This window comes from Episyrphus balteatus, chromosome 3 (assembly GCF_945859705.1).
Source record: "Episyrphus balteatus chromosome 3, idEpiBalt1.1, whole genome shotgun sequence".
Taxonomy (NCBI): domain Eukaryota; kingdom Metazoa; phylum Arthropoda; class Insecta; order Diptera; family Syrphidae; genus Episyrphus; species Episyrphus balteatus.
The window spans coordinates 40,492,583-40,516,845 of NC_079136.1; the positions used below are offsets into that span (position 1 = coordinate 40,492,583).

Here is a 24,263-nt window from a genome sequence, read left to right on the forward strand (position 1 = left end):
ATCAGAAAATGTTTAATACTCAATATTTTGGGGGCCCCTATATCTCGGGGGCCCTGTTACATGGATACAGCTGATACAGCGGTAGCTACGCCACTGGTAATAATGACGTCGTTTATGGGGGATTTAAGAAAATGCTACTTTGACATCCCCTGACCCATTTCAATAGAATTTTAAATTCTAATACTACACTTAAAAACTTCGTTGATAATTTAATTTTTATATAAAACACTAACCTTTGTAACTGCATTTAATTATTTATTTCAATCCTTAGATATTTGACATTTAGGTGTTTCCATAATTTTTTTTTTTTTTTTTAACTTTACCTGCAGACAGTTTTCTTAAATACCATACAATCTTTTGTTTTCCACAAACTTTTGTTTTTATAAATGTTAAATTCATAAAAATAAATCGTTAAACGGTATAATTATTACGCCATTTTGACTTCGAAATAAAAATTTTGCATGGGCAAGAATTTAGTATGGGCAAGAATTATGGAAACACCTAAATGTCAAATATCTAAGGATTGAAATAAGATATCGACATAAATTAAATTAAAGGTTAGTGTTTTATATAAAAATTAAATTATCAACGAAGTTTTTAATTGTACATAGTATTAGAATTTAAAATTCTATTGAAATGGGTCAGGGGATGTCAAAGTAGCATTTTCTTAAATCCCCCATAAACGACGTCATAATTAAAGAAATTTTAAGTTTGAGTACTCCATAGCTTTTAAGGTTCAAATAGGTTCTAAGAAATATAGCAAATACAAACAAGTTGTTAAAGAAATTTGTTCTGGGTGGGATTTGATACAATTTAAAAAATCTGAATTTTTGCGAAAATGTGAATTTTTCGGAGCCTTCCCGATTTCGTTTTTCCCATTAACGACTCAAAATAGGGGATCAGATCTGGTTCTAGAGACCACTCAGATTAAGTCATTTCAGATGTATACATACACTATTTTTTGTGTTGCTTTCATTATGAAAGTTAATTTAAAACGCCTTTTATTTTTTAAAAATGTTGGCAATATAATTCGAGGTGTAAAAGCGTCATCTTCAGAGCTAAAAATAAATAACGAAACAAAAAGCCTGACTCTCAAGCATCTTAAGTGTTTCTTTCTTATCATCTCAGTCTTGGTTTATGGTTCAGAGGTCTGAGAATGAAAACTCCTTAGATTGTTTCGAGAGAAAATATTTTCTAGCCCCGTAGAAATTGATTTTTTCAAGGAGCTTTGTAAGAAGCTGATTCTTGATAAGTATTCAGGGGTGGTCCTGCGCTTTCCTCCGTCCGCCAGCCTCGTTGTGGAGGTTCAAAGGTCACCAAAACTTTTATTTAAAAAAAAAACTTTTTTTCACTCTTAAAATATTTGTTTTTTTACTTATTTTTTCGTTGGTATTTTCTCGAAAGCCTTGGTAACTCATATTATGTAAAATTTCGCATCACAAACAACATTATTATCATAATGATAGAACATATTGCGAAAAATGATTACCTTTTATTACTTTGTAACAGATAGAAAATAATTGCTAACTAATTTTTTAAAATATTGATCTACATATTTGATCACTGTGGCATATGTGCTTCTATTTTTCTACGGAAAACAATTTTCTCTTAAGTTTTTAAAAAAAATTAAATTGATTGGTGCAAAATTTAATTTAAAATTATTTTAGAATGTGCCAGTAAACTTTTGTATAACTATTTACTTTTCACCTGAACCAAAACTGAAGCCCTTTCAATAAAATTTTAGGTTGCACAACATTAGTTCAAATGTTTTAGTTTTGTTGCCAGTTAATGTGTCAGTTAACTGGACACCAACAACTTGAAGGTTGCTGTTGTTAAAAATAAGGAAATGGAACTGAGGAATTATATCAGCCTAACTTCAAGTATGGGAAAAATTAATCAATTTTCAATAATTTTTTGGTGTCATCGTAGGTAGGGTTTTATATTTTAGTTTAGCACATTGAGACATATTGATTTAAAGGTTAAAGAATAATTAAAAAAAGATCTACACACATATTACACACAGTTACGAATTAAATATGTTGCCACTGTGGTGTATACGTAACATTTTTTTTTATTGACGACAAATTTTAACTTAAAAGAAAATGAATTGCTATTAACCAATTGTTTTTACTTAAAATTAACAAAAATTTAAAATAAAAAAAAGGTAGGTACAAATGTTGTTTTCGATTGGACGTTCTTAAGCGTCCAGAAGCATTCAGAAGTCTTCTAAAAGTGTTTCATTGAGACGAAAACAACAGCTAGAACGCTTCTCAGAAGAGAAACTCTCTTCTCGGTTACAAGTCAGAATTCACTCAAAATTATAACATTGAACAAAATTTGCAGGTACAAAAAAAATTAATTTTTATTTGATTATTTATTCACCAATACGAAATTTCAGATTTGAGGAGTGGAACAGTGGAAGCAATTTAAATTCTTTAATTGGATTTCGGAATTGAGTCCCAATGAAAAATTGGGCCCCAATGGAAAATAAAAACAAAGAAATTATGGCCATTATAAGTTCTTTGAAAACTGATCCTGTAAAAATTCTTCACTATTGCTTTCCTATTGGACAATTTGGCTGAATATTGAAGCGTGTTTCTAAATTTAAAACTAAAAAAAAAATATGCTTTAACTGATAACAAAAACATGCCAAGTTTTTTTTAGTGTTTGTTTTATTGGTTGATTTAAGTCAAAGCGTTTGGTTTGTTCAGCTTTTTTTTCAACAAACATATAAAAACTCGCCTATTTTGTTAACATTTCATCAATTTACCAAATTTTCCATGACAAATTGATCCAATTAATTGAAATTAAAAATAAAAATTTATTATTTACATCTGGTTTTGTCGAATTGCTTATTCATCTACAGGAGCCAGAAGAGTTTTAAATCTAAAAATTATGTTCAAACGAGTACGAGTTGTATTTTGAGAAAAAATTAACAATGTTATTTGAATTGTAACATGTGGATAGAGTCAGGGGCGGATCCAGGATTTTTTTCTGGGGGGGGGGGGGGCACAAGGGATGGATTGGTAAAAAAAAATCAGCAATAACAGTTACACAGAGAAAAATATGACCCGCTAAAAACTAACAGATTGCCATATTGTTTTACCGTCCATAAATTTCATAAGGAAATCTTATTAAAATCAACGATTAATAAGGTTTTTTTAAGGAGATTTCTTATTATTTTTATAGAGAAAATCTTATTAAAATTTGACTGAAAAGTTGATTTTTTTTGCAAGTTAGCACTAGAACAAAAATCGCGATCAATATTTTCATGGCAGGTTGGTTCAGGTGGTAAGGTGTGCGACTAATGATTTGAAGTCTCCAGTTCGATTCCCAGCCTGGTCATCGTTTTTTTTTATTTTTTTTGCAGATTTTAAAACAATAAGGAAAACCCGATTGTTTTAATAAGGTTTCCTTCTTGGATGAAAACCATAGAGAAATCTTATTGTTTTTGTTCTATTTTATGTGGTCTATTTTTCTCTGTGTAGAAATAAAATGACGACTGACTGACAAGCAGCGTATTCTAATGACGCATAGTCAGTATGACAAAAAAGTTATTCGGAAGGAAAAATTTTCATTTTCTTGTTACAGTAAAAGCCACTTAATTGCTTACCTACTTATCTCCTGAAAAAAAAATATAAAAAATCATAAAATGCATGTACAATCCTGTGCTATATTAAATCTAATCTATTCCTTATTTTATTTTTTGACTTAAGTTGTTTCATTAAATAGTTTTTGAGAAATTGAGTTTTAAAGATAAAATTTAGAAAAAAAAAATGTTTACGTTTTTTAATTGATTTTGTATAAAATTTTGCAATATCATGGACATATTTATACCATTATTTAATGAACTAGTAGTTTTTAGTCAAATACTCAAATCTTCATTCTAATAAATATTAAAGTTCTAAAAGAAAAATAAAAAAAAACAGAAACATACTTTTTCCCCGGGAAACCCAGTTTTGTTTTTTTTTTTATTTGCATTAAAATTTTTTTATATCTCAAGAATATTGTGTTCAAATTGTAGGTCTATTAGAGCCAAATTTACCAAGTTATGGGTATTTAAATACTTCGCTTACGAACGTTTTAGTCCAGAGTTCATAACTTTAAATCGTTCTCCCCACAACTAATGTTTTCAAAGCCGGTGCCCCTCATAACTTCAAAACTAATGCACCGATTCTTTTGAAATTTGGAACACTATTTTTTTTACATATTTTTAAAGGAATCCCTGGAGAAATTTTCTCAATAGCATAATGTTTATAAAAATCTATATGTAAGGGTCGCTTTTGAGGAGTTTTTCTCAAGGGGTCTTTATTTTCGGGGTGCAATTTTGGGCAAACTTCTGAAATGCAAGTTTGTTCTACATATCCAGCAGTTCAATAATATAAAGGCAATGTTGTGGAGTGTTGCGCTATTTTAAAAACACTAATGTTAAAAAAAAACAACGAAAAAGGTGCAAATTTTTTAATTGTGAACTTCAATCCCTCCGTATGAAAAAATAGAGTTACATATATATTTAATTCTTTTTTTAGAATACCATTCATACCTTGATTGTTGATGTCCATATCAAAATCTTTCACCAAAATCACTTTGAAGTTAAAAAAAAAACACTTAGAAAATTCACTTTTTTTTAAATCGAAAAAACATTCGTGTTTACCCATCAACAAATAGTCGTTTATTTATTTGTGAGGTGGAGCTTTTCATGGGGAAAGGATACAAAAAACAATAAAATTCGCATTTTCAGCCAGAAATAGACAAGAGTTTCACCCAAGTTCTTTCTGTTATTATTCATATATTTTAACAACTCTTATAATTTGATTTGCTTTAAGTATAAACCAGTTCTGGATCCGCCAGTGGATAGAGTATAAAACTAGTCAAAACAACAAGAATGTGTGTACACAATATATACACCCGATTGAAGTTATACCTACTTCTCATTCCCAAAAATTCCCTTTTATCAAAATTTTTTCGTAATCATATGAACTTGACTTTTAAAAATTTTGCAGGTTAGAATAGGTACATGTTTGATATAAAAGCAGGAAAAGAAGTATAACTTCAAAAATCTTAACAAGAAAAACACAATATTAATTATATTCTCCAATCATAAATAAAGTAAAGGTGCTAGGTTAACTACTTTGATAAGATTTATCTAAGTTAAGTTGCATGCTACTCTCGTTATCAAATATTGTAAAATAATTTGAAATACGGGAAATACACAATTACTTGGGTACACACAATACAAATTGATATTGTGACAAGATTTATCAAAATGAGGCATAGTGATACTACTCTCTAGTTCTTGATCTTGAAACTTTTCCTATTCATTCAACTATTAGCCCTAAACAAAGTAGTGTAAATATTGTATATTTTTTTAGGAAAAATCGAGCTATCGACCACTTCATTCAAAAATATTGAGCATTATCGAATTTTACAGAGCTACTGAGAAAGCATGTTGCAAGGTAAAAAAATAAAACTGTTTTTAAAAACTAAATAATTTACACAAACAAAAATGTTTTTTTCTAATTTATCCTATTTCCGTGACCTTTTTTTTAATCAAAATTATGATCCTAAGTGTCTATCTTGTTTTTTAATAATATTTCGTCGACGTTTCGGGTGTGATTAATTGAAACGTCTTTTTCAAGGCTTCAATTTTTGAATTTTGAAATATTTACAAAAAAAAAAAAAAAATAGATACCACAGATTTTACCAAAGAATTTTAAGAAACATTTTTTTTTTTCATTTCACGTCTCATTAAAACTGCTAAAGACTCAAAAGTAAGCGAACAAATGAGGCATCTTGACATCAAATACTATTATATTCGCAATAAAATCACAAACCATGTGGTTTGACTTGAACAAAAGTTAACCAATGATCAATTGGCTAATACAATGATCGAGCAATATTATAAAATTAGATTTTAAAACATAGAAAGTATTGAACTTCGATTATAATAATGTTAAATTATTCTTGAATTTGATTAAGATTTTGTAGTTTTTGTAGTTTTTCATTTAAATTGATAGACTGTAGTGTTTTGATTCTGGCCAATACGTCAACCACCAACATTAAGATGCAAATAAATTTACAGTTTAATGATTTACGCCCGCTAAAAATTTGTTTACATGAAATGAAGTCACCCAGTACTCAGATTCACCTGACGTAGTCAATCCTGAAAATATAAAAATACGGATTTATACAGTTCACTGCGTCAACTGCGGTTTTACTCCCGAAAGGCTATCAGTAGATCATTTTCATTTTATGAATCACTTAATTACGTATTTTGTCTATTGATAAGATGTATCCAAAACTATCAAATTATGCGTGATTAAATATTCAATCTTTTATTCTAACTTGAAAATAGAATTCATTAATTTAGAACAACCAAAAATAGAGTTACAAAATCAACAATTTATTTTAATTTATAACCATTCATCATCATCTTATTCTGTATCACGTTTTATCAGAAGTAACAATTTTATGTCTTCATTGTAAAAGTCTGACATTTAGTGATTCAAGCTTGTTTTTGGAACCACAGGAAAATGACATTTGCATTTTTTTCTAAGGAACTGAAATCTGCATATCCGAAAGTACCTATACATAAGTGATGAGTCTTCCTTTCGAGAAAGTTTTAGAACAATATAAAATGATAGTATCATTGATGCATACAAGTTGAATGACAATTTAACCTATTGAAGATTCTCTCCACTGAAAACGCCGCTTGGTCACCGCCAATAAACTTAGATGTGAGAAGAATGAGTCATATGGACTTGATGGCCAACATTTTTTTTTTCCAGAGCTCAAAGGGTATTGCGTCTACAAATATAACTTTTTCTTTCTTAGAGTTTTTACCTACTAACACACTCACTTCTTCTTGTTATGTACTTCATTGAAATTAGGTTAAGCTGTCAGAGAGTATATCCTTATAAACAGCTCATTTACAATGTAAAATTTACAACTCTGTCTTCACCTTTGGAAAATTTCGTGGAAATAGCTGCACACCCTAGTTTTTGTTAGTCACTCACATTTCCTGAAAAGTTTGTCTTGCGTTTTGCATTAGCTACCTGTTCAGAAATTTCTTCCACTCCGAAATACATTCTTTTCGTACTAATTGGTTTGTGCTGATTTACTTCTTAGGCAGTGTGCGAATTGCGTTAAAATGTTAGTTTAAATTTCTACCACGATTATTTTCAATTTGTCAAGATGAATAAAAATAATTTGAGGAAGTACTTTGTATAATTACTTTTAAATTTCTTAAAATATCAACGCATTATAACAAAAATTAATTTCAAATCTATCTTGATCTTTCTATCTTAAGAAACGACAAATTTTCCCTTTAACCAAATTTTAACCCATTTTATTCACGACGCTAGTGTCAAATATTAACCAAACGTCAAATTTTAACCAACATTTTAACGCAATTCGCACACGGCCTTAATTATTTCCTTCTTTCAAAAAGGATGAACTTAGGGCTGGGTGAACCAATTTTGAAAATTCTTTTTGTATTCGAAAGCTGGTGCCTGCAGTGTGGTCCCAGTTTTTAATGTATACCATCCGTGAATAAACCAAAAATCCAAATTTCGAGCCATAGAATTCGGTTTTGTTTTTTTTGATAAAAAAGATTAGGTATTGGTTTATCAATCTGAAGAAGCCAACGGTAACTCTATGACGTGTTCAATTTTGTAACCCTATGTCTATAAATGTTCATGCAATAACATACCCTTAATTTGATACGATACAGATTACACTTTTCCATGATATTACGATTATAGAGAATGCCAAAAAAGTTGGTCCCGGAAGTCCGTCTGTCTGTCTGTCTGTATAAGGATCTACAGCCTAAACGGATGGACCGATTGACTTCAAATTTGGTATGTAGCATTTTTTGGAGACCCTCCAGAGGGGTTTTTGGAATTAATTTTTTTGGGCCAAAAATAACGGTACTTGTCATACACCAATTTCAGTAAAGCTGTAATTGCTCAGAAACTGCTCCAACGATTTTGTTTAAAAATTCAAATGTAAGTTTGAAAACAAGGTCTATCTTTTAATGAAAAAAATTTTTTTGGAAAATCATTATTAACGGTACCTACCATAGAACGGTTTTTTTTTAAATCCGATATTCTCCGAAACGGCTTATTCGATTTCAACGAAACTTTTTGTGAAGAAGCACTTATATAACTCAAATATAAGCCAAAAATAAAATTTAAAAAAAAAAATAATTTTGGATTTTTAAAAAAATTTTGAAATGTGGATTAGTGATTTCTACAAAATGGCATACCAATTTTAATTTAAACTTTTTTTTTTTAAAGAAAATCTGTTTTTGGCCGATGATTCCGAAACACCCTGTGAAATAATTTTATTGAAATTCATTGGTATAACAGCCCTAGAAATGTCCTTCAAATAAAAACAAAAATTGTACCGCTAACTCAATCCGTTAAAAAATTATGAATTTTGCAACGAGATAAGTCATTTTGGACAACCGTGTGCCGTATACGCCAAATTGCATTTTTTGAACTAGTCGTATTTTTTGAACAGTCGAAGTTGCTCTTTTCAAATATGCTATCCGTTTTTTTCTATCTTTTTTCGTTGCCGAGATATTCACTATTGTTTTGACAAAAACAAGAAATTTTGGCATTTACGTCAAATTTTTCATGCAATGCAAGAAAATTTTGAGAATTGTTTTGACGTACGTTATGTTTTTTTTTTTTGAAGTACGTGTATATGAATAAAAGAAACTTCTGATTTTCATGGCGTATACGGCAAACTCATTTTGGACAAAAATTTAAATATTTTGAAAACTAAACGAATTGCAGATGTCCAATAACATGTATATAAAAGACACATTTTAATTATATATATCATACTAAAATATCAAAAAATTTTAGCGGTTAGTTCTTTCGCAATTATGGCAGCCCTCAACCCTGGCGCTGAATCCGAATCCGAGGTCTGTTGGTCTGGTAAAAGTACAGGTTTTTAGTGAACCTAAAAAAAAGGGGTATTTTGCAATAGTTATATTTAAAACCAGGACCTGATGAGGTCAAACGAGACCTTAAGTTCGGATTCAGTGAATCGAAACACATGCGTTGTGTTGTACACTCTTCTCTTGCATCCTGCGAGGAATTAACATTAGTATCCACTTTATCATGAGAAAATGGATAACATGATAAAAGTTTGGTTTCAACAGAAAACGGTAAAGACCCCACTATTCCGTCAACTTACTTATGAAACACTGGAATAGTTGAGGGCCAAAAATCAAATTATCGATGTAGTAGTAATTGTGAGTAGTGTATAAATTATTGAAATAAGTAATAACAGCAGCCAGCAACAATACAGGTACAGGTACAGGTACAGGTACAGGTACAGGTACATACATAGGTAAATTAAAACACTAAATTTTAAAAATATAATATCAACATTTTTCGCTTTAAATAATATACCTACGTCTTTGTTGATACATAACTAAATGTTAAAACAAATTTGAACAACTTGTTCTTCACAAAAAAATATAACACACTGTTTACATACGACAATAACAAATTTATGTATACCTAGCCTACCTATTAAAAGAATATTTCCATCAAAGAAATCAATTGATATAAAAACCCCATTAGTTCTTAGATAAAAGAATCATTTCGCAAAGCCAACTTACTAGACTAAGATGGGTAAGTGATCCTTTGAAGATTTAACTATTTTAAAAGTAATATTGATAATTTAGTGAAGGTTGTTTTTTTTTTGGTTAGTGACAAAAAGTGTTTTTGTGTTTTTTTTTTTTTTTTTCAAATTCGTGCAATGTGTTTTGTTAAATTCATAAAAAAAAAGAAAAGGAACTTAGTCTTTTATTTTACATATTTTTGATTTTTTTTTTTTTGTGAAATAAGACGCATCGGAAATGCCTCAAATATATCTCAATAGTAACCTAGCCCAAGAATTTAAAAGGAACACAAAAAATTCGTGATTTTTTTTAGTGATTTTCGATAGGCTGTATCTCAGCAAAAAATGATCGCATCATGACAAAACAGCATGAGAAAGACCAAATATTAAATTTTGAACGGAAATTTGAACTGTTCAAAAAAACAAAATTCTCCAATTTTTTTGTTTTTCTCTTAAAAAAAAGTGGTAAAATTTGTTCTGATAAAATGATTATTATTTTTAGAAAAGCTATTTATTTTTATTTTTTATTTTTTTTTAAACTGCAATATCAGTCATCAGACCAAAAACACACTTTTGACTTTGACTATCAGTATCTCCACAACGGATCACTTTATCTACAGAAAATTCAAGGATACATTTAAAAATTTCATTTAATACTCTATACAAATAAATTAAGTTTGCTTTGTTAAAAAAATGTTTTCTTACATTTGAGATCAATTTGGAAAAACTATCAAAATAGGCCTTCAGATAAATCAAAGAAAAATCAAAAATTAAAAAAAAAAAAGAAAAATATAGAAAAACGGTAATGAATTTTTTTTTTCAAAATTTTAAAACTTTTATTTTTTCTTTGATTTATCTAAAAATTAAATGGTATTTATTAATAAAATGTTGAAATAAAATCAAAAGAATTTTATTTAGCTCATAAAAAGTGATTAAAAGTAAGTTTATCAAAAGGAATTCGTTTTTGTTTTTTTTTTTTGGTAAAAATGATTATAAGATTATTAAAAAATATATTTAGGTAAGCTTTTTTTCACAAATCTAAAAATGATTTTTGAAAATTTTCTAAAATTTAATCGTTAATGTTCATTGAAATTGATTTATGAAAAAGTCAGTTATCAAGACAACATTAAATGCAGGTATAGTAAATAAATTTATTTAAAAATTATTTGTTTTATTCCAAAAGTTTAACTTTTATAGACAGTAGACTTATTTTTTTAAATCCAACTTGTTTTTTTTTATAATTTTCAACTTGATTTGTGAGCAAGTGCTGGTTTTTTTTTTAAAGTTATGCCATTTTTAAGAAAATATTTTTCAACACATAAAAACGAAGTTTCAATAAAATTTATCAACTATTTAAAAAAAAATTGATTTTTCAAAAAAATAATTTGAAATATTTTTTATAATAAAAACGATTATTTTAACGTTTCTGTATTATAATTTTAGTTGAAATCTGCTTTGTCGTTTGCGAGAAATTCATAGGAATAAAAAAAAAAACGTTCTATTTTTTTAATTCAAAAAAAGGCTCTTATGTGTAACACTAAACAGAAAAATTTTAATTAAAATCGTCAAAGCCGCTTTGAAATAAATTAACTTTTCTATTTCCGTTATATGACAGGTATACCGTTATTTTTGGTCCTAAACAAAATTCAATTTGTCCACTAGGGAATAACCCAAAACTGTTAACTATCAAGGTTGGATGAAAATCGCACCAGTAGCTTAGGAGGTACTTACAGACGGACAAACAGACAGAATTGCCGGACCCACTTTTTTGGCATTCTCCATTATCGCAATGTAAAATTGTTATTTCGAGTTCGATTTTTTTTTACGAATTAAATTAAAAAATTTAATTTAATTTAAATGCTAGTTTTTATATTCCCGTCCATGTACTCAAAAAAAATCTTTTAGCAGTACATACATTCGAATTCTTTTTACCAAAAGAGTCATTGGATACAGGAATGTATGAAATAATAAATTAAGCAATTTTAAAACAAACAAATTAAATTTTTCTTATACACAAAAAAATCGAAATAATGCAATAAATTTTTATTTTAACATTAAATTTCAGCTTTCATTCATCTTATCCTTCCGATCTTGCTTTTGAGCATCTCAGCAGCTCTAGCACAAAATGCAAACAAAGGTGTTGTTGTCTGTTACTTCAGCAACTGGGCTGTTTATCGCCCAGGAAAAGGAAGCTACGGAATCAAAGACTTCCCCGCTGAAACGTGTACCCATGGGATATATTCATTCATTGGTTTAAATGCAGCCAACAGTCAAGTTCAAATTCTCGACCAAGAACTTGATGTTAACAGAAAAGGATTCCTTAATTTTGCAAACATGAAGAACCAATATCCTAACCTTAAAACACTGGTTGCTATTGGAGGTTGGAATGAAGGTGCTAAGAAATACTCTGACATGAGTGCTGACAAAAACAAAAGAGCTGCATTTGTTCAAAGCATTGTTGCCTTCTTAAAACAATACAATTTCGATGGTCTTGATCTTGATTGGGAATATCCTGGAGCAGGAGATCGTGGTGGTGCTCCAGCTGATAAGGCGAACTTTGTCAAATTGGTGGAAGAACTTAGAGCTGCATTCGATCGTGAAGGAAGAGGATGGGAACTTACCATGGCTACCGGAGCAGCACCTAATAGGCTTCAAGATGGTTACGATATTCCAGCATTATCCAAGTAGGTTTCAAAGTAATATAATATGTCACTAAGTACTTTTTTTAACCTTGTCAATTATTTTCTTCAGGTCTATAGATTTCTTTAATATCATGACCTATGACTTGCGCGGAAGCTGGACCGGATTTGCTGACGTACACAGTCCATTATTTAAAAAACCATATGAAACAGCTGATTACTTAGCACTTAATGTCCATGATGTCTTGGCCAACTGGGAGAAGCTGGGCTGTCCAGCTAATAAACTTGTTGTTGGAATTCCATTCTATGGTCGATCTTTTACACTTGCTAGCGCAAGCCAAAACAAAATTTTAGGTGCAACTATTCCAACAGTTGGAAGTGGATCTGCTGGAGCGTTTACAGGCGAGGGAGGTCTTTTGGCTTATTATGAAATTTGCGGCAAAGACCAGGGATGGACTAGGAATTGGGATAATGATGGAAAAGTACCATATGCTTACAAGGGTAACCAATGGGTAGGATACGAAGATGAAAAGTCCGTTCAAGCAAAAATGGATTTCATCAAGCAAAAGGGTTATAGAGGAGGAATGGTATGGGCTATTGATTTGGACGATTTCCAAGGTACTTGTGGGCCTAAGAATCCTTTGGTGTCAGTTATGGCTAAGAATATGGCTAGCTACACTGTTCCTGGAGTATCTGCAACAACTCCATCAAGAGTAAGTGTAAACAGGGTGTTTTTTATTATCATAAAGCTTTTATAAATTGATAAATTTTTTTCTTAGAATCCAATTTCTTCACCACTTCCTAATGTTCCTCAAGTAAGCCCAACGAAACCTGCTCCCGTGGCACCTACAAAACCACAACCAACTTCTAATATGCCATTGCCTGATTGTTCATCAAGTTCCTTTGCTCCCCATAAAAATTGCGGAAAGGTGCGGTTTTTTTGTTGATTTGGAAAAAATTTTATTAATTTTGTAATTTTTTTTTAGTTCTACCAATGCGTTTACGGAAGAGCAGTCGAGATGAATTGTCAACCTGGACTTAGTTTTAACGCTCAAGTGAATATTTGCGATTGGCCAGCAAATAATCCTCGCCCAGAATGCCGACAATAAATATTCGAATGTTAGAGTAATGTAAATAATTAAATTAATACATTTTTTTTTTGTCTAAAATTTAATTTATTTTTTATGTAATTTTTTTTTAATTTGATAGCACTTTTAATTAATTTTGTTTTGATACATTTTGTTTATATTGAAAGTTCATTTTAATAAAAGTCTGTGCTAAACAACCTAATTAAACCCAAAGCTTTTGTCTTTTTTAATGCTAGTTTTTTGTTCACTGAATGTTAAGACTGACTACATATATGCCACGAACTTCAATTCAATTTTTCAATTTTGTTTTATTGAACATACTATATACAATTGACTTAAGCTTAACTTATTTCTAATAAGATACATTGATTGATATTAAAATTTGTTGGCACATATGGGGCCTAACCTTATACAATGGATAAAAGATAAAATATATATAAATATAGTACATGAATAGGCTTAATTTTACAAGTCTGCTGACTAGGTTATCCTCGGGGTGTTCCGTCCCGGTTGTCCAGTTGTGGTATTGATAATGGTGGGTTGGGTGGTATGGCATTTAGCCGCGGTAGTAGGCCGATTGCGTATCGGCGTAAAAGTAAACTACTTCCTCGTTGTCGGTTGGGATTATGTGCTCATCCAGAATATCCAAAGCACTAAGGTATCTGGGTTCGGGATGTCGTTGTTGTTTTCTCATGCTTCTCATCAGCTGATTGGGGTGGTTGGCGATGCTTCCGACAAGTTTCTTTGCAGATTGCAGCAGATACTTTTCCAACGTCATGATGTTTGCTTCCTCGTAAAGTCGCTCGTTGCTGTAGTATTTTTGTCGCTGTCGATCGAAGTAAAGTCCGGTGCAGATCCTCAGGATTTTCCTCTCAAAAATTTGAAGTTCCTTCATGGCTGTCTTGGAAATGGTATACCATACCGGAAAGCTATAGGCGATGACAGGTCGTAGAAGCTGCTTGTAGATCAGGAGTTTCGTTGGTTGGCTTAATCCGTTTCTTCTCTTCATCAGGGGGTGAAGGCGATGGAAGGCGTAGTTGGTTTTTTTCAGGACAGACCTAGAGTGAAGTTTGAACCTCAGGAGCTAGTTAAAGTTGATCCCTAAATACTTCGCGTTGCTTTTGGCTGCCAATTTAGTACCATCAGGTAGTGTAAGTGTGATGCTCCTACAGTTTGCAGCTGACCGAATGCTTCGTCCTCCTGTTCATCTAAAGCACAGTAATTCCGATTTTGATGAGTTGATCCGGATACCCCATTTACTGTAGAACTCATACAGTTTTCGAATGTGAGCTTCAACTTTCCTGGCAGCTATCGTTGGCGAGACGGACTTGTAGTATGTGAGCGAATCGTCAGCGTAAAGCAGGTTCTCACACTCACTTGCAAGCGGCTGGTCTGACGTCAGGATACTATAGAGGAAGGGACCAAGTTTTGAGCCTTGGGCAACTCTAGCTCTAATGCACTTCATTGATGATTTTCTATTCTCCACTTGTACGAAGAAGTTCCTAGAAGAAAGAAAAGAAAAAATGATTTTTATTAGTGCTACAGGGAAGCCTAGTAAATGAAGTTTATGGATAAGGGCTTCTATCCATACGCTGTCAAATGCTTTCTCGACATCCAGAAAGCATGCGACGGTAACTTGATGGTTGTTCAAAGCTGAGGTGATGTCTTGGTGGAACTTCATGAGCGGATGCAGTGTGGAGTGCTTCTCCCGAAAGCCGAACTGCATGTCTGGGATAATGTTGAAATCGCTGCAAAACTTCTTGAGCTTCCTCAGTGTCAGCTCTTCCAAGAGCTTACTTAGGTTGTTGAGAAGAGAAATTGGCCTGTAATTAGATATAATGTCCCTCGCACCTTTCTTAGGAATTGCCACGATTCTTGCAGTTTTCCATTTCTGCGGGAAGTAGCTGTTGTTGATGCAGTTGTTGAGGATAATGGTTAAGAAGATTAATATTGTCTGCGGGAGCCTCTTAATGACGAAGTTGGAAATGCCATCCGGTCCGGCTGATTTCTTAGGTTTGGATAGGCTAATTATTTCGGCAATCTCTTCTGGGGTGCTCAGGTTTGGGCTGTCAACTGGATCACTTGCGGGATTGGTGTTGCTGAATGTTGCTACATCGATGTTAGGTACTAAGGTCCTTCGGATGGATGCTTCCATTTCCTGTAAGAAGACTGGGTCTGCGGAAGGGTTCGGTGTGAAGTTACCTTCGAAGTGGGCTGCAAATGCTTCTGCTTTTTCCTGAGATGTTGTTGCTTCTCCACTGTTGGTGTTAATAACTTCCGGCATTGGTGACTTCTGTCCAACAATTCGGTTGATATTCTTGAAGGCATCAGGTCCGGGCTTTATTGACTGCAGTCTCTTTTGGAACTGTGTGTTGTTGAAGTGTTGAATGGCGTTACGGAGCATGATGTTGGTGCACTGCAGCTCACTCCACACTGTCCGGTAGTTGGCATTTGATGTGTTTAAGTCCCGCTTGTGGATCCTTTGGAGGCGTTTTCTTAACCGCTGTCTGTGTGCGTATAAATTTTGCACGTGTACTGGAAGATGTTGGTAGCGGTCCTTTGATGTCTTCGGCTGTTTTTGATTGTCCAGTGCACTTGTGATTGCCGTTTCCAGAGAATCAATAGCAGCATCAATTTCAACATTCTGGAGATTTCTGTTGTGTGGTGGGAAAGTGATGGATTGTTCAACCTCTCTCTGCAGCCTGTCTATATCCAATCTCCTATAGTTGATGAAGTTTTCCGCTGGTTGTGTCACTAAGTTGATGGGCTGATGAAGCTTAATACTGAGCTGAACTGCTTCATGGTCCGAGTCGCTGGATACTGTTGAACAGATAAAGTTGCAGAAATCAGGATGAATATGCACAAAATTTGATGTTACTAAGAAGAAGTCCAATGTTGAAGGTGTTCTTAGGTAGGTTGGTTTCGGTTGAGAAATTACAACTAACGAGTGTTGGGCACTGTTGAAATCCAACCAGTCGGATATTGCCTTCCCTTCAGTGTTGATTGTTGTATCCATCCAAAGGTGATGTCTAGCATTGAAATCACCGCCGATGAGTCCATAAGTGCTTCTCGAGAGTGTGCCGTTGAGGGTCTGTAAGTCGCTCTGGATGTTTTTGGCCGTGGAATTGCATTTGAAGTACACTCTTATTATGGTGAGTGTCTCATCTCTTCCTAGGTTTAAGATTACGGCAGTAGCTTCACTAGTCGAGAGTCCTTTGATGATGGTTTCAATGGTGCTTATATTTTTCTTTACAAAAATTGCAGTCCCTCTGCGGTTCTCGGCTTTGTCCTGTCGGAAGGTGTTAAATCCAACGATGTCAATATTATTTTTCCGTGTCACGTTGGTCTCGCTGATGAGGGCGATATATGCCACGAACTTGCTCTTAGAGTTTATGTTCCTCAAATATTTAAGACTTTTTATATACAAATTTGGTAATTAATATGAAACAAAAAAAAAATTATAAATAAAAAAATCATAAAATTCATGTTTCAAGGGTAAAAACATCATCTTTTATCAAATTGAGTTGCAAAACAAATATACCTTAAATTTAATTTTTTTTTTTACTGAGATGCATTTTAAAAAAAATAATATTTTCAAGATCTGTTTTTAAGAAAAATTATTTTTTATAAAAATTTTTTTTTTTTAAATAATATCTATTGGTACGCCATTTTGTAGCAATTATTTATCAACACCTAAAGACAAAGTTGCCAAAAAAATTCAATGTCTCATTTTTGTAAATTCGATTAAAAAAAAATTATTATTTTTTTTTTTTTAACCAAGATTTATTTTATTCGAAATTGTATTTTTGGCTTATAATTAAATTATATAAATGCTTTTGCAACAAAAAAGTATTAATTGCAACTGACTATTTGACCATACATTAGGTTCAATTTAATAGTTGACATAGCTGATGTATGGTCAAAATTGTAAGAAATTCGACGAATATAAAAAAAAATATTTAATGCACACATTTTGCATTGATTTTTTTTTTCAATGCAGAACATTTTTCTTATTTGTAATAATTTTTTTTAATGCAATTTTTTATTATTTGCAATAAATATTTTTTTTTTTTAAATTTGTAATGGAAAACAAATGCATTTAAAAAAAAATGATTTTTTACAGCTATTGGATATAAATGAGTTTTTGAGAATTAGAAAATTGCTCTAGTAAACACACATTTATAATAAATTTTTTGTAATTGCTTTGACAAAAAAAGTCCTCATAAAAATATCTATCAGAAATAAGAACAAAGAAATCAAAACCTTTTTAATCGTTATTAATTTTTTTTTTTTTTCAAAATCTAATATTTCCAATTAATTTTAATACTGCTTAAGTGCTTATAAGATTATTTGTCTGATTTAAGAAGAGTGTATATAAATTTAAAACTAAAAAATATGCTTAAACTGATAACAAAAACACCACAAAAAAGTGAAGCCATTTTCTCGCGTTCTACTTAAAATTTTTCTCAGTGCGGCAAAAATTTCAATTAAAAATTAAAAATAAAGTATTAGAGATACCAAAATCCTCTAGATATTCTCTATAGCTTACTTATTATTAACCTAAAGTTGAATATAACTGAAGTAATTTTAAAAATTCCGTCATTTAATAGGGTAAATAGGGGTAAAACTAAATTGGAAAAAAATTGGCTATTTTCTAAACGCAACTTTGTAAAGAGTTGAATTTTTTGAAAAAAACTAAAACATTTCAAAATGAAGTTACAAATGGTTTTTTAAAACTAAAACATAACATAACAAGACCTTTGACAAAGTAGTGATTATAGGTAGAGGAATTTTTTTTGACAATTTGAAAAACGTCATTCAAAAGATTAAAAAAAATTTAGGGGTCAAATACGGATTTTTTCTAAGTTTCTCCGTTTCGAAATATGAATTTTTGAAAAACATCTACTTATTTTGGGTCAAACTTATAAAATATGTAGTCTATAACCGTGCGCATGCATGCGCAAAAACTTGGTATTTTAAAATGATTTTTGACCGCATAACGGGAAAAACAAGTTTTTTTGTCCCAAGTTTTTTGACCGTTTTTAATCGTTTTTTATTTGTATCTTTTTTTCTTCAACAGATAAATGTATGAAATTTATACCGTAGATATATAATAGACAGCACTTTATTTGTGCAAAATTTTAATCAATTTTGTAGTTACAATTTTGAGATAACGGTAAAATAAAGTCTTATTTTTCACCACGTTCTTTCTTTTGATCTAGAGCAGATAAAATTAATTTAACTTTACTGAGCACAACGGAACATAACGTTACATTTAATACAAGCTACACAATGTTAAATTAAAAAACTTCAGAAATACCTCAAAACACCTGTGGAGATCTGTTGCCCATGACCAGTCAACAGTGTAGGAAGTAGGTACCGTATTCTCAGTTTGAAATTTCGACATGGTTGGCTTTAAAAAATTCTAACTTTTTTTGTAGGCATCGAAAAAATATGATTGAAGCGTCATATAAAGGGTGAAATAATAAGCTTTTTTATGATATAAAATTTAATATAGGTTCTCAGAGGAAAAAATTGATTTAATGACATGAGAAGATAAAAAAGATTGATATTTTTGGTTTTTTATGATGAAAACTGATTGGGTTTAAAAAATCCTAGCTCTTTTTGTATATGTCGCACACACATGGTCGATATAAATATTTTGAGCTGAAATAATAAGCTTTCAGATGATACAAAATTTTTTATAGGTTGTTGATAAAAAAAAAAAATGATTCATTGGTGTAGAAGAAAAAATATATAATTTTTGTTTTTGCTTTTTTCATGAAAAATTATTGTTTTTAATAAATTTTGTTTATAATTTTTACGCATTGTAAAAATTTAAGAATGGCTTGATCATTTTTTTTTTTAACAAAAGCACACAACCTGTTTTCTTATGACGTTATCACGTAAAATTAGATATCGTCCGTAAACCGACTTTACAGACAACCACTTTTTCTCTGTAAAAACGATTTTAACGATTGAGCGACTTTTTTTTCCAAATATGTAGCGACTTTTTCGACTTTCCATTTTTATAATTTGCGACTTTTTTTTTATCCTAAAAGCTACTATTTTAGCGACCTTTCAAACATATTCAACAGAAACGCTGGATCCCTTACATCCCGCCAAATAGCTTATGGTTGAGAGGAAAGTTAAAAAAAAAAATAATATGAAAATGGTTAGGTTTTAAACTGTCTGAAACTTTCTTATTTCTTTGTTTTTACCTATTAGTAGAGTAACTAAAGCAAATTATTAGGGAACCCGGCCGAACAGCTCTGATTTTGACGATTTTTTTTTTCAAACGTAGGTAATTAAAAATACTTTAAAGTCTATAGATTAAAAATTGCCGGTGTTGCCGTATTGTTTTTTAAAATTAAAATTTAATTTTTTTTTTAACAAAACCATTTTGTTTGCTTAAATTTCATAAAACAAATGATAGCAAAAGATTCTCTATAGGTAATTTAAGGAAAATATATAAAAGGCAGTAAGGGACAATCTTCCATCGTTTAAGCGATAAATGCAATTTTCTAACATTCTGACCTCAAACACAAAAAATATATTTTGAAAACAACGGCAACACCTACAATATTTTAAAATACATTTTTAAAAAGCCAGAAGCTCATTCTTATCTCTTAAATTTAAATCCACTAAATTTAATCAAGACTTTTTGAAAAAATGGTCCTCAAACTCAGAATTTAAAAAAAAATGTTATTAGAAAAATTTAAAATGACTTTTTTCCAAATTTTTTCTAATAAAATATGAATTTATTTAAAAAAATTTGTATCCATAAATATTATCAGTTGAATTTCGAAGCAAAAAAGGTAAAATATACCACACTTTTGAAAAAAAAAATGAAAAATTACTTCAATTTCAATGGTATTTTTTTATTAAAACTGAATTTTTGCATTGAAATAATTAATTTTCTCAAAGACTGTGGTAAATAGGAACTTTAAATTTTTGCTATTTAACTTTCAACAGTAAGGGTTATTAAATGAATAAAAAATAGTTTTATGTTTAGATGTTGAACTTAAAAAAAAAAATAAGTTACACTTTTTTTCAAAACTTTTATTAAAAAAAGTTCTTCGAAAATGAAATACTTTTTAATTTTTTTCATAAACCGTAATACATATTGACATTTCCTTTTATAATTTGAAATCATAATAAATGCGGCCAAAAAAATTTGAAAATAAATGCAAGTTTAAAAAACGACATGTTAAAAGTTTTTCAATAATTTTTTTTTTCAAAAATCGGAGTTCAATTACCATTCTTTCAAAAGCCGTTCATTCAATTAACTTAATTTTAATTTTACATATCGCACATGTACTACAAAAGTGTCACAACTCAAAAATCTTCATTTTTCAATAGAGACGATAAACCAATTTAAGGAGAATAGAACGAGTATATTTATTATTTACTTAATTTTTAGAATAGGAAACACACTTTTAACCAATTTTAGACAACCACCATCATTTTAACTATCTTAAACCTTGGAAATTCACGTTTTTAGAGTTGTGACAATTTATTATATAACTAAGCTTCTAGCTTTTAAAAAATGTATATTTGAATATTGTAGGTGTTGCCGTTGTGTTCAAATATTTTTTTTTGTGTTTGAAGTCAATTAATAAGAAAATTGCATCTATCGCTTGAACTATGGAAGATTGTCCCTAACTCCCATATATTTTTTTTCCTTGAATTTCCTAGACAATCTTTTGGCATCATTTAATTTATGAAATTTAAGAAAAATTTTTGAAAAAAATTTGTTTTTGTTCACAAAAATCTTCAATTAAATTTAAAAAATCAACACGGCAACACCGGTTATTTTTAATCTATAGACTTTAAAGTATTTTTAATTACCGACGTTTGAAAAAAAAGATCATCAAAATCTAAGCTGTTCGGCCGGGTTCCCTAATATTGCCAATTTTTGAGCTTTAGTTACTCCACTACTATGTACATAACTTAATGTTTAAACAAATTTAAACAACTTGTGTTTTGCGCAAAAAGAACACACTATTTACTTACGACGAAAACAAATCTATGTATGTACATATGTATGTATGTAGGTATACCTACAAAAAATTTAAAAAATATAATTTTTCTCTATTCTTGAAAGAAATCAATTTGATATAAAAACCCCATTAATTCATTGACAAAAGAATCATTTCTTCAAGTCGACTTTCTAGATTAAAATGGGTAAGTGATCCCTTTTGAATTTAAACTTTTTCATCGGTAATAAATTAATTTAATGATATTATTTGTGATAAGTCAAAAAAGTGTTTTGGATGTTTTATATTGAATTTAGAAATTATGTCTTAAAATGCATATTTTTAATTTGTACAAATTTGAAATTTTTTTTGCCTGGAATAGTTTCGATTTGATTCGCCGTAGTTCAGATATTTGTATCTCATTTCATTGAGATATCAATAATTATTGATTTTATTTTCTAGTTACGAAAAAGTAGCATAGATTCCGCAGTTTTGGTCAAATTCAATAAAACAATACACCAATTTGTACCTAAATAGAATATTATCTAATTTTATTTTTTGTTTGTTTTATTGTGCAATAAAAAATGGGTAAAGTTGAAAAAATTGAGAAAAAAATTACTTTTTCAAGATTTATGGGATAAAAACCTACACGTTATTTGTTTAAACAATAGAATTATGTACACCATTCAAAAGGTTTGAGAACGCTCTTTCCAAAAACATATAACATATTGAGAATTGTTTGAAAAATGACTAAGATATATAAAGATTACCGCGTAAAGTCTGTAAAAATGGTTTCTTGTAAAAAAAAAAAATTGGAGGGTTCCAATAATGTAAAAAAAATATTTGTATGCATTATTCGACCATATAAACAGCCTACATTATGTTACTTGTCGGGTGTATTTAATTTCTTTTATTTTGTAGCACAGTGTAATCTATTCTTTCGGCAAATTTATTTACTTCGAGAGTTCCTCCTTTGTAGCACCGTGATAACTTCCTATATGTATTTTGAATGGATTTGTTTTTGGTTTGTAAATTTCTGTTAAAGCCTTTTTAAGATCAGGACAGAATTTTTGGTTGATTTTCTAATTTACCATTTCAATTACTTTCGTTGCTATAACAAATTTTATCAGTATCTGCTATTCAATTTCTGCTGATCATTTTGAGCAAATGTCACAGAAAAATTATAATTTTCTCGTACACAATAAAATCGAAATTTAATGGAATAATTTTTCTCTTTTATTACATTTCAGCTTTAATTCGTCTTATCCTACCGATCTTGCTTTTGAGCATGATGGCTAGTTATATTGTTCCTGGAGTATTTGCAACAAATCCTGTTTGTGGACCCAATATTAAATTTCTGCCCCACGAAAATTGCCGAAAGGTGAGTGTTTTTGTTGATTAAAAAAAAATTTTTATTGATTTTTGTAATTTGTTTTTAGTTCTACCAATGCAATATGGGCAGAGCAACCGAGTTAAACTGCCCACTTGAACTCTATTTTAACGCTAAATTAAATCTTTGCGACTGGCCAGCAAATAATCCTCGTCCAGAATGCCGACAATAAATATTTAAATGTTAAAGTAATGTTAACAATTTCTTTTCTTAAATATTATATATGTATTTATTTTTTAATGTATTTTTTTTTTTTATATTTCATAGAATAAAATTGTAATTCATTGATTTTGAGAAGTTTTATTTTATTTATGTATATTGACTGTTCAAAGCAATAAACTCAATTTAAAACTTCCAAATTGATCCAAATCCATTGCAAACTTGTCTTTTTTCTTAACTAGTTTTTGACTAACTGACTGAATGTTAAATAAATAAAAGATAAAGAATATTTTCTTATACTCATATATAAATAAACGTTGTTTGTTTATTTAACAAACGTTTTCGAGAGAAAATATGATTTTAATAAATTTAAACTAACACAAAAATCAATTTATACAAATTTCTTAAATTTAAAAAATTAAATTAGTTCTTAAAAAATATCAAATAACAATTTATGAGTTTTGGTTTAATTAAAGAATTATTTAAGAATTACTTTAACTATATATATAAAGCTGAAATTAAAAAAAAACTATCAGTTCTCAAAGTTTAAATTCTATAACGATGAGCCCTTTAAAGGACTACAACCAATTAGGATTAAAACTACACTCAGAGAAAAAAGAGGAAAAAAACTTTTTAAATATTTAAAATTGGGATAACTATTTCAAATAGTCATTATTGAAAATTTAAATAGTCACATATAACTATTTTAATAGTTATACATGACTATTTAATAATTAAGGCGCAGTGCCTACACTCTAAATTTTAAATTACAAAGGTCAGTGTGGTGTATGCGTACTTTTTTTTTTAGGTGAATACAAACTAAGGGTGGGATAGCGAAAATTAAAGTTGGGCTAACCTTGGGCAAATAAATCACGGTTTTGCACTAACGATTTTTTCACAGGAAATAAAAATCATAATTTTTTCGTTTTCTGATATGAAAAAAAGTTTTTTTAAAATGGAATAAAGGAAAAAAAGTTGGGTTATCCTAGGCTCACGCTGGGCAAACGAACCACCACAGTGCAAAAGCAACAATTTTTAACTTAATAAAAAAAAAAATTGTTTTTTGTGATTTTTGAGGTGAAAAAAAAAGTCCTTTATAATTTTAGAACTAAAAGTGGGGTAGCGATAAAAAATCTTGGGCTATTCTGGGCTTACCTTGGGCAATCGAACCGGGAAGGTTTTTTTTTTTTAATTTACGTTTGGGGGTGCCAACTTTAAAAATGAAAAATTGGCCTATATGGACACTATTTTCAAACTTGGCGAAAATGACATCATCGCAGACATAATTCGCAGGATAATTCTTGCTAATTGCTGTTTCTTTGGGTTGAGAAAGCAATTCCTGAAAAAACTTCTATCACGGAGAACCAAA

The 24,263-nt window shown here is 30.2% G+C and overlaps 2 protein-coding genes across 2 annotated transcripts; both read left to right on the top strand.

The window, feature by feature from the left end:
* The first annotated feature begins 5,321 nt into the window (after positions 1-5,321).
* Positions 5,322-13,513, top strand: LOC129916513 (endochitinase-like). The gene is made up of 5 exons (XM_055996511.1): positions 5,322-5,456; positions 11,705-12,323; positions 12,391-12,991; positions 13,058-13,207; positions 13,265-13,513. Exons 1-5 carry the CDS (start codon positions 5,447-5,449, stop codon positions 13,385-13,387), a joined length of 1,503 nt encoding a protein of 500 aa, XP_055852486.1. The 5' UTR covers positions 5,322-5,446; the 3' UTR covers positions 13,388-13,513.
* Positions 13,514-21,534: 8,021 nt separating this feature from the next.
* On the top strand, positions 21,535-22,942 carry LOC129913408 (endochitinase-like). Its single transcript, XM_055992047.1, has 3 exons — positions 21,535-21,553; positions 22,596-22,726; positions 22,785-22,942. Exons 1-3 carry the CDS (start codon positions 21,550-21,552, stop codon positions 22,905-22,907), a joined length of 258 nt encoding a protein of 85 aa, XP_055848022.1. The 5' UTR covers positions 21,535-21,549; the 3' UTR covers positions 22,908-22,942.
* The last annotated feature ends 1,321 nt before the right edge of the window (positions 22,943-24,263 follow it).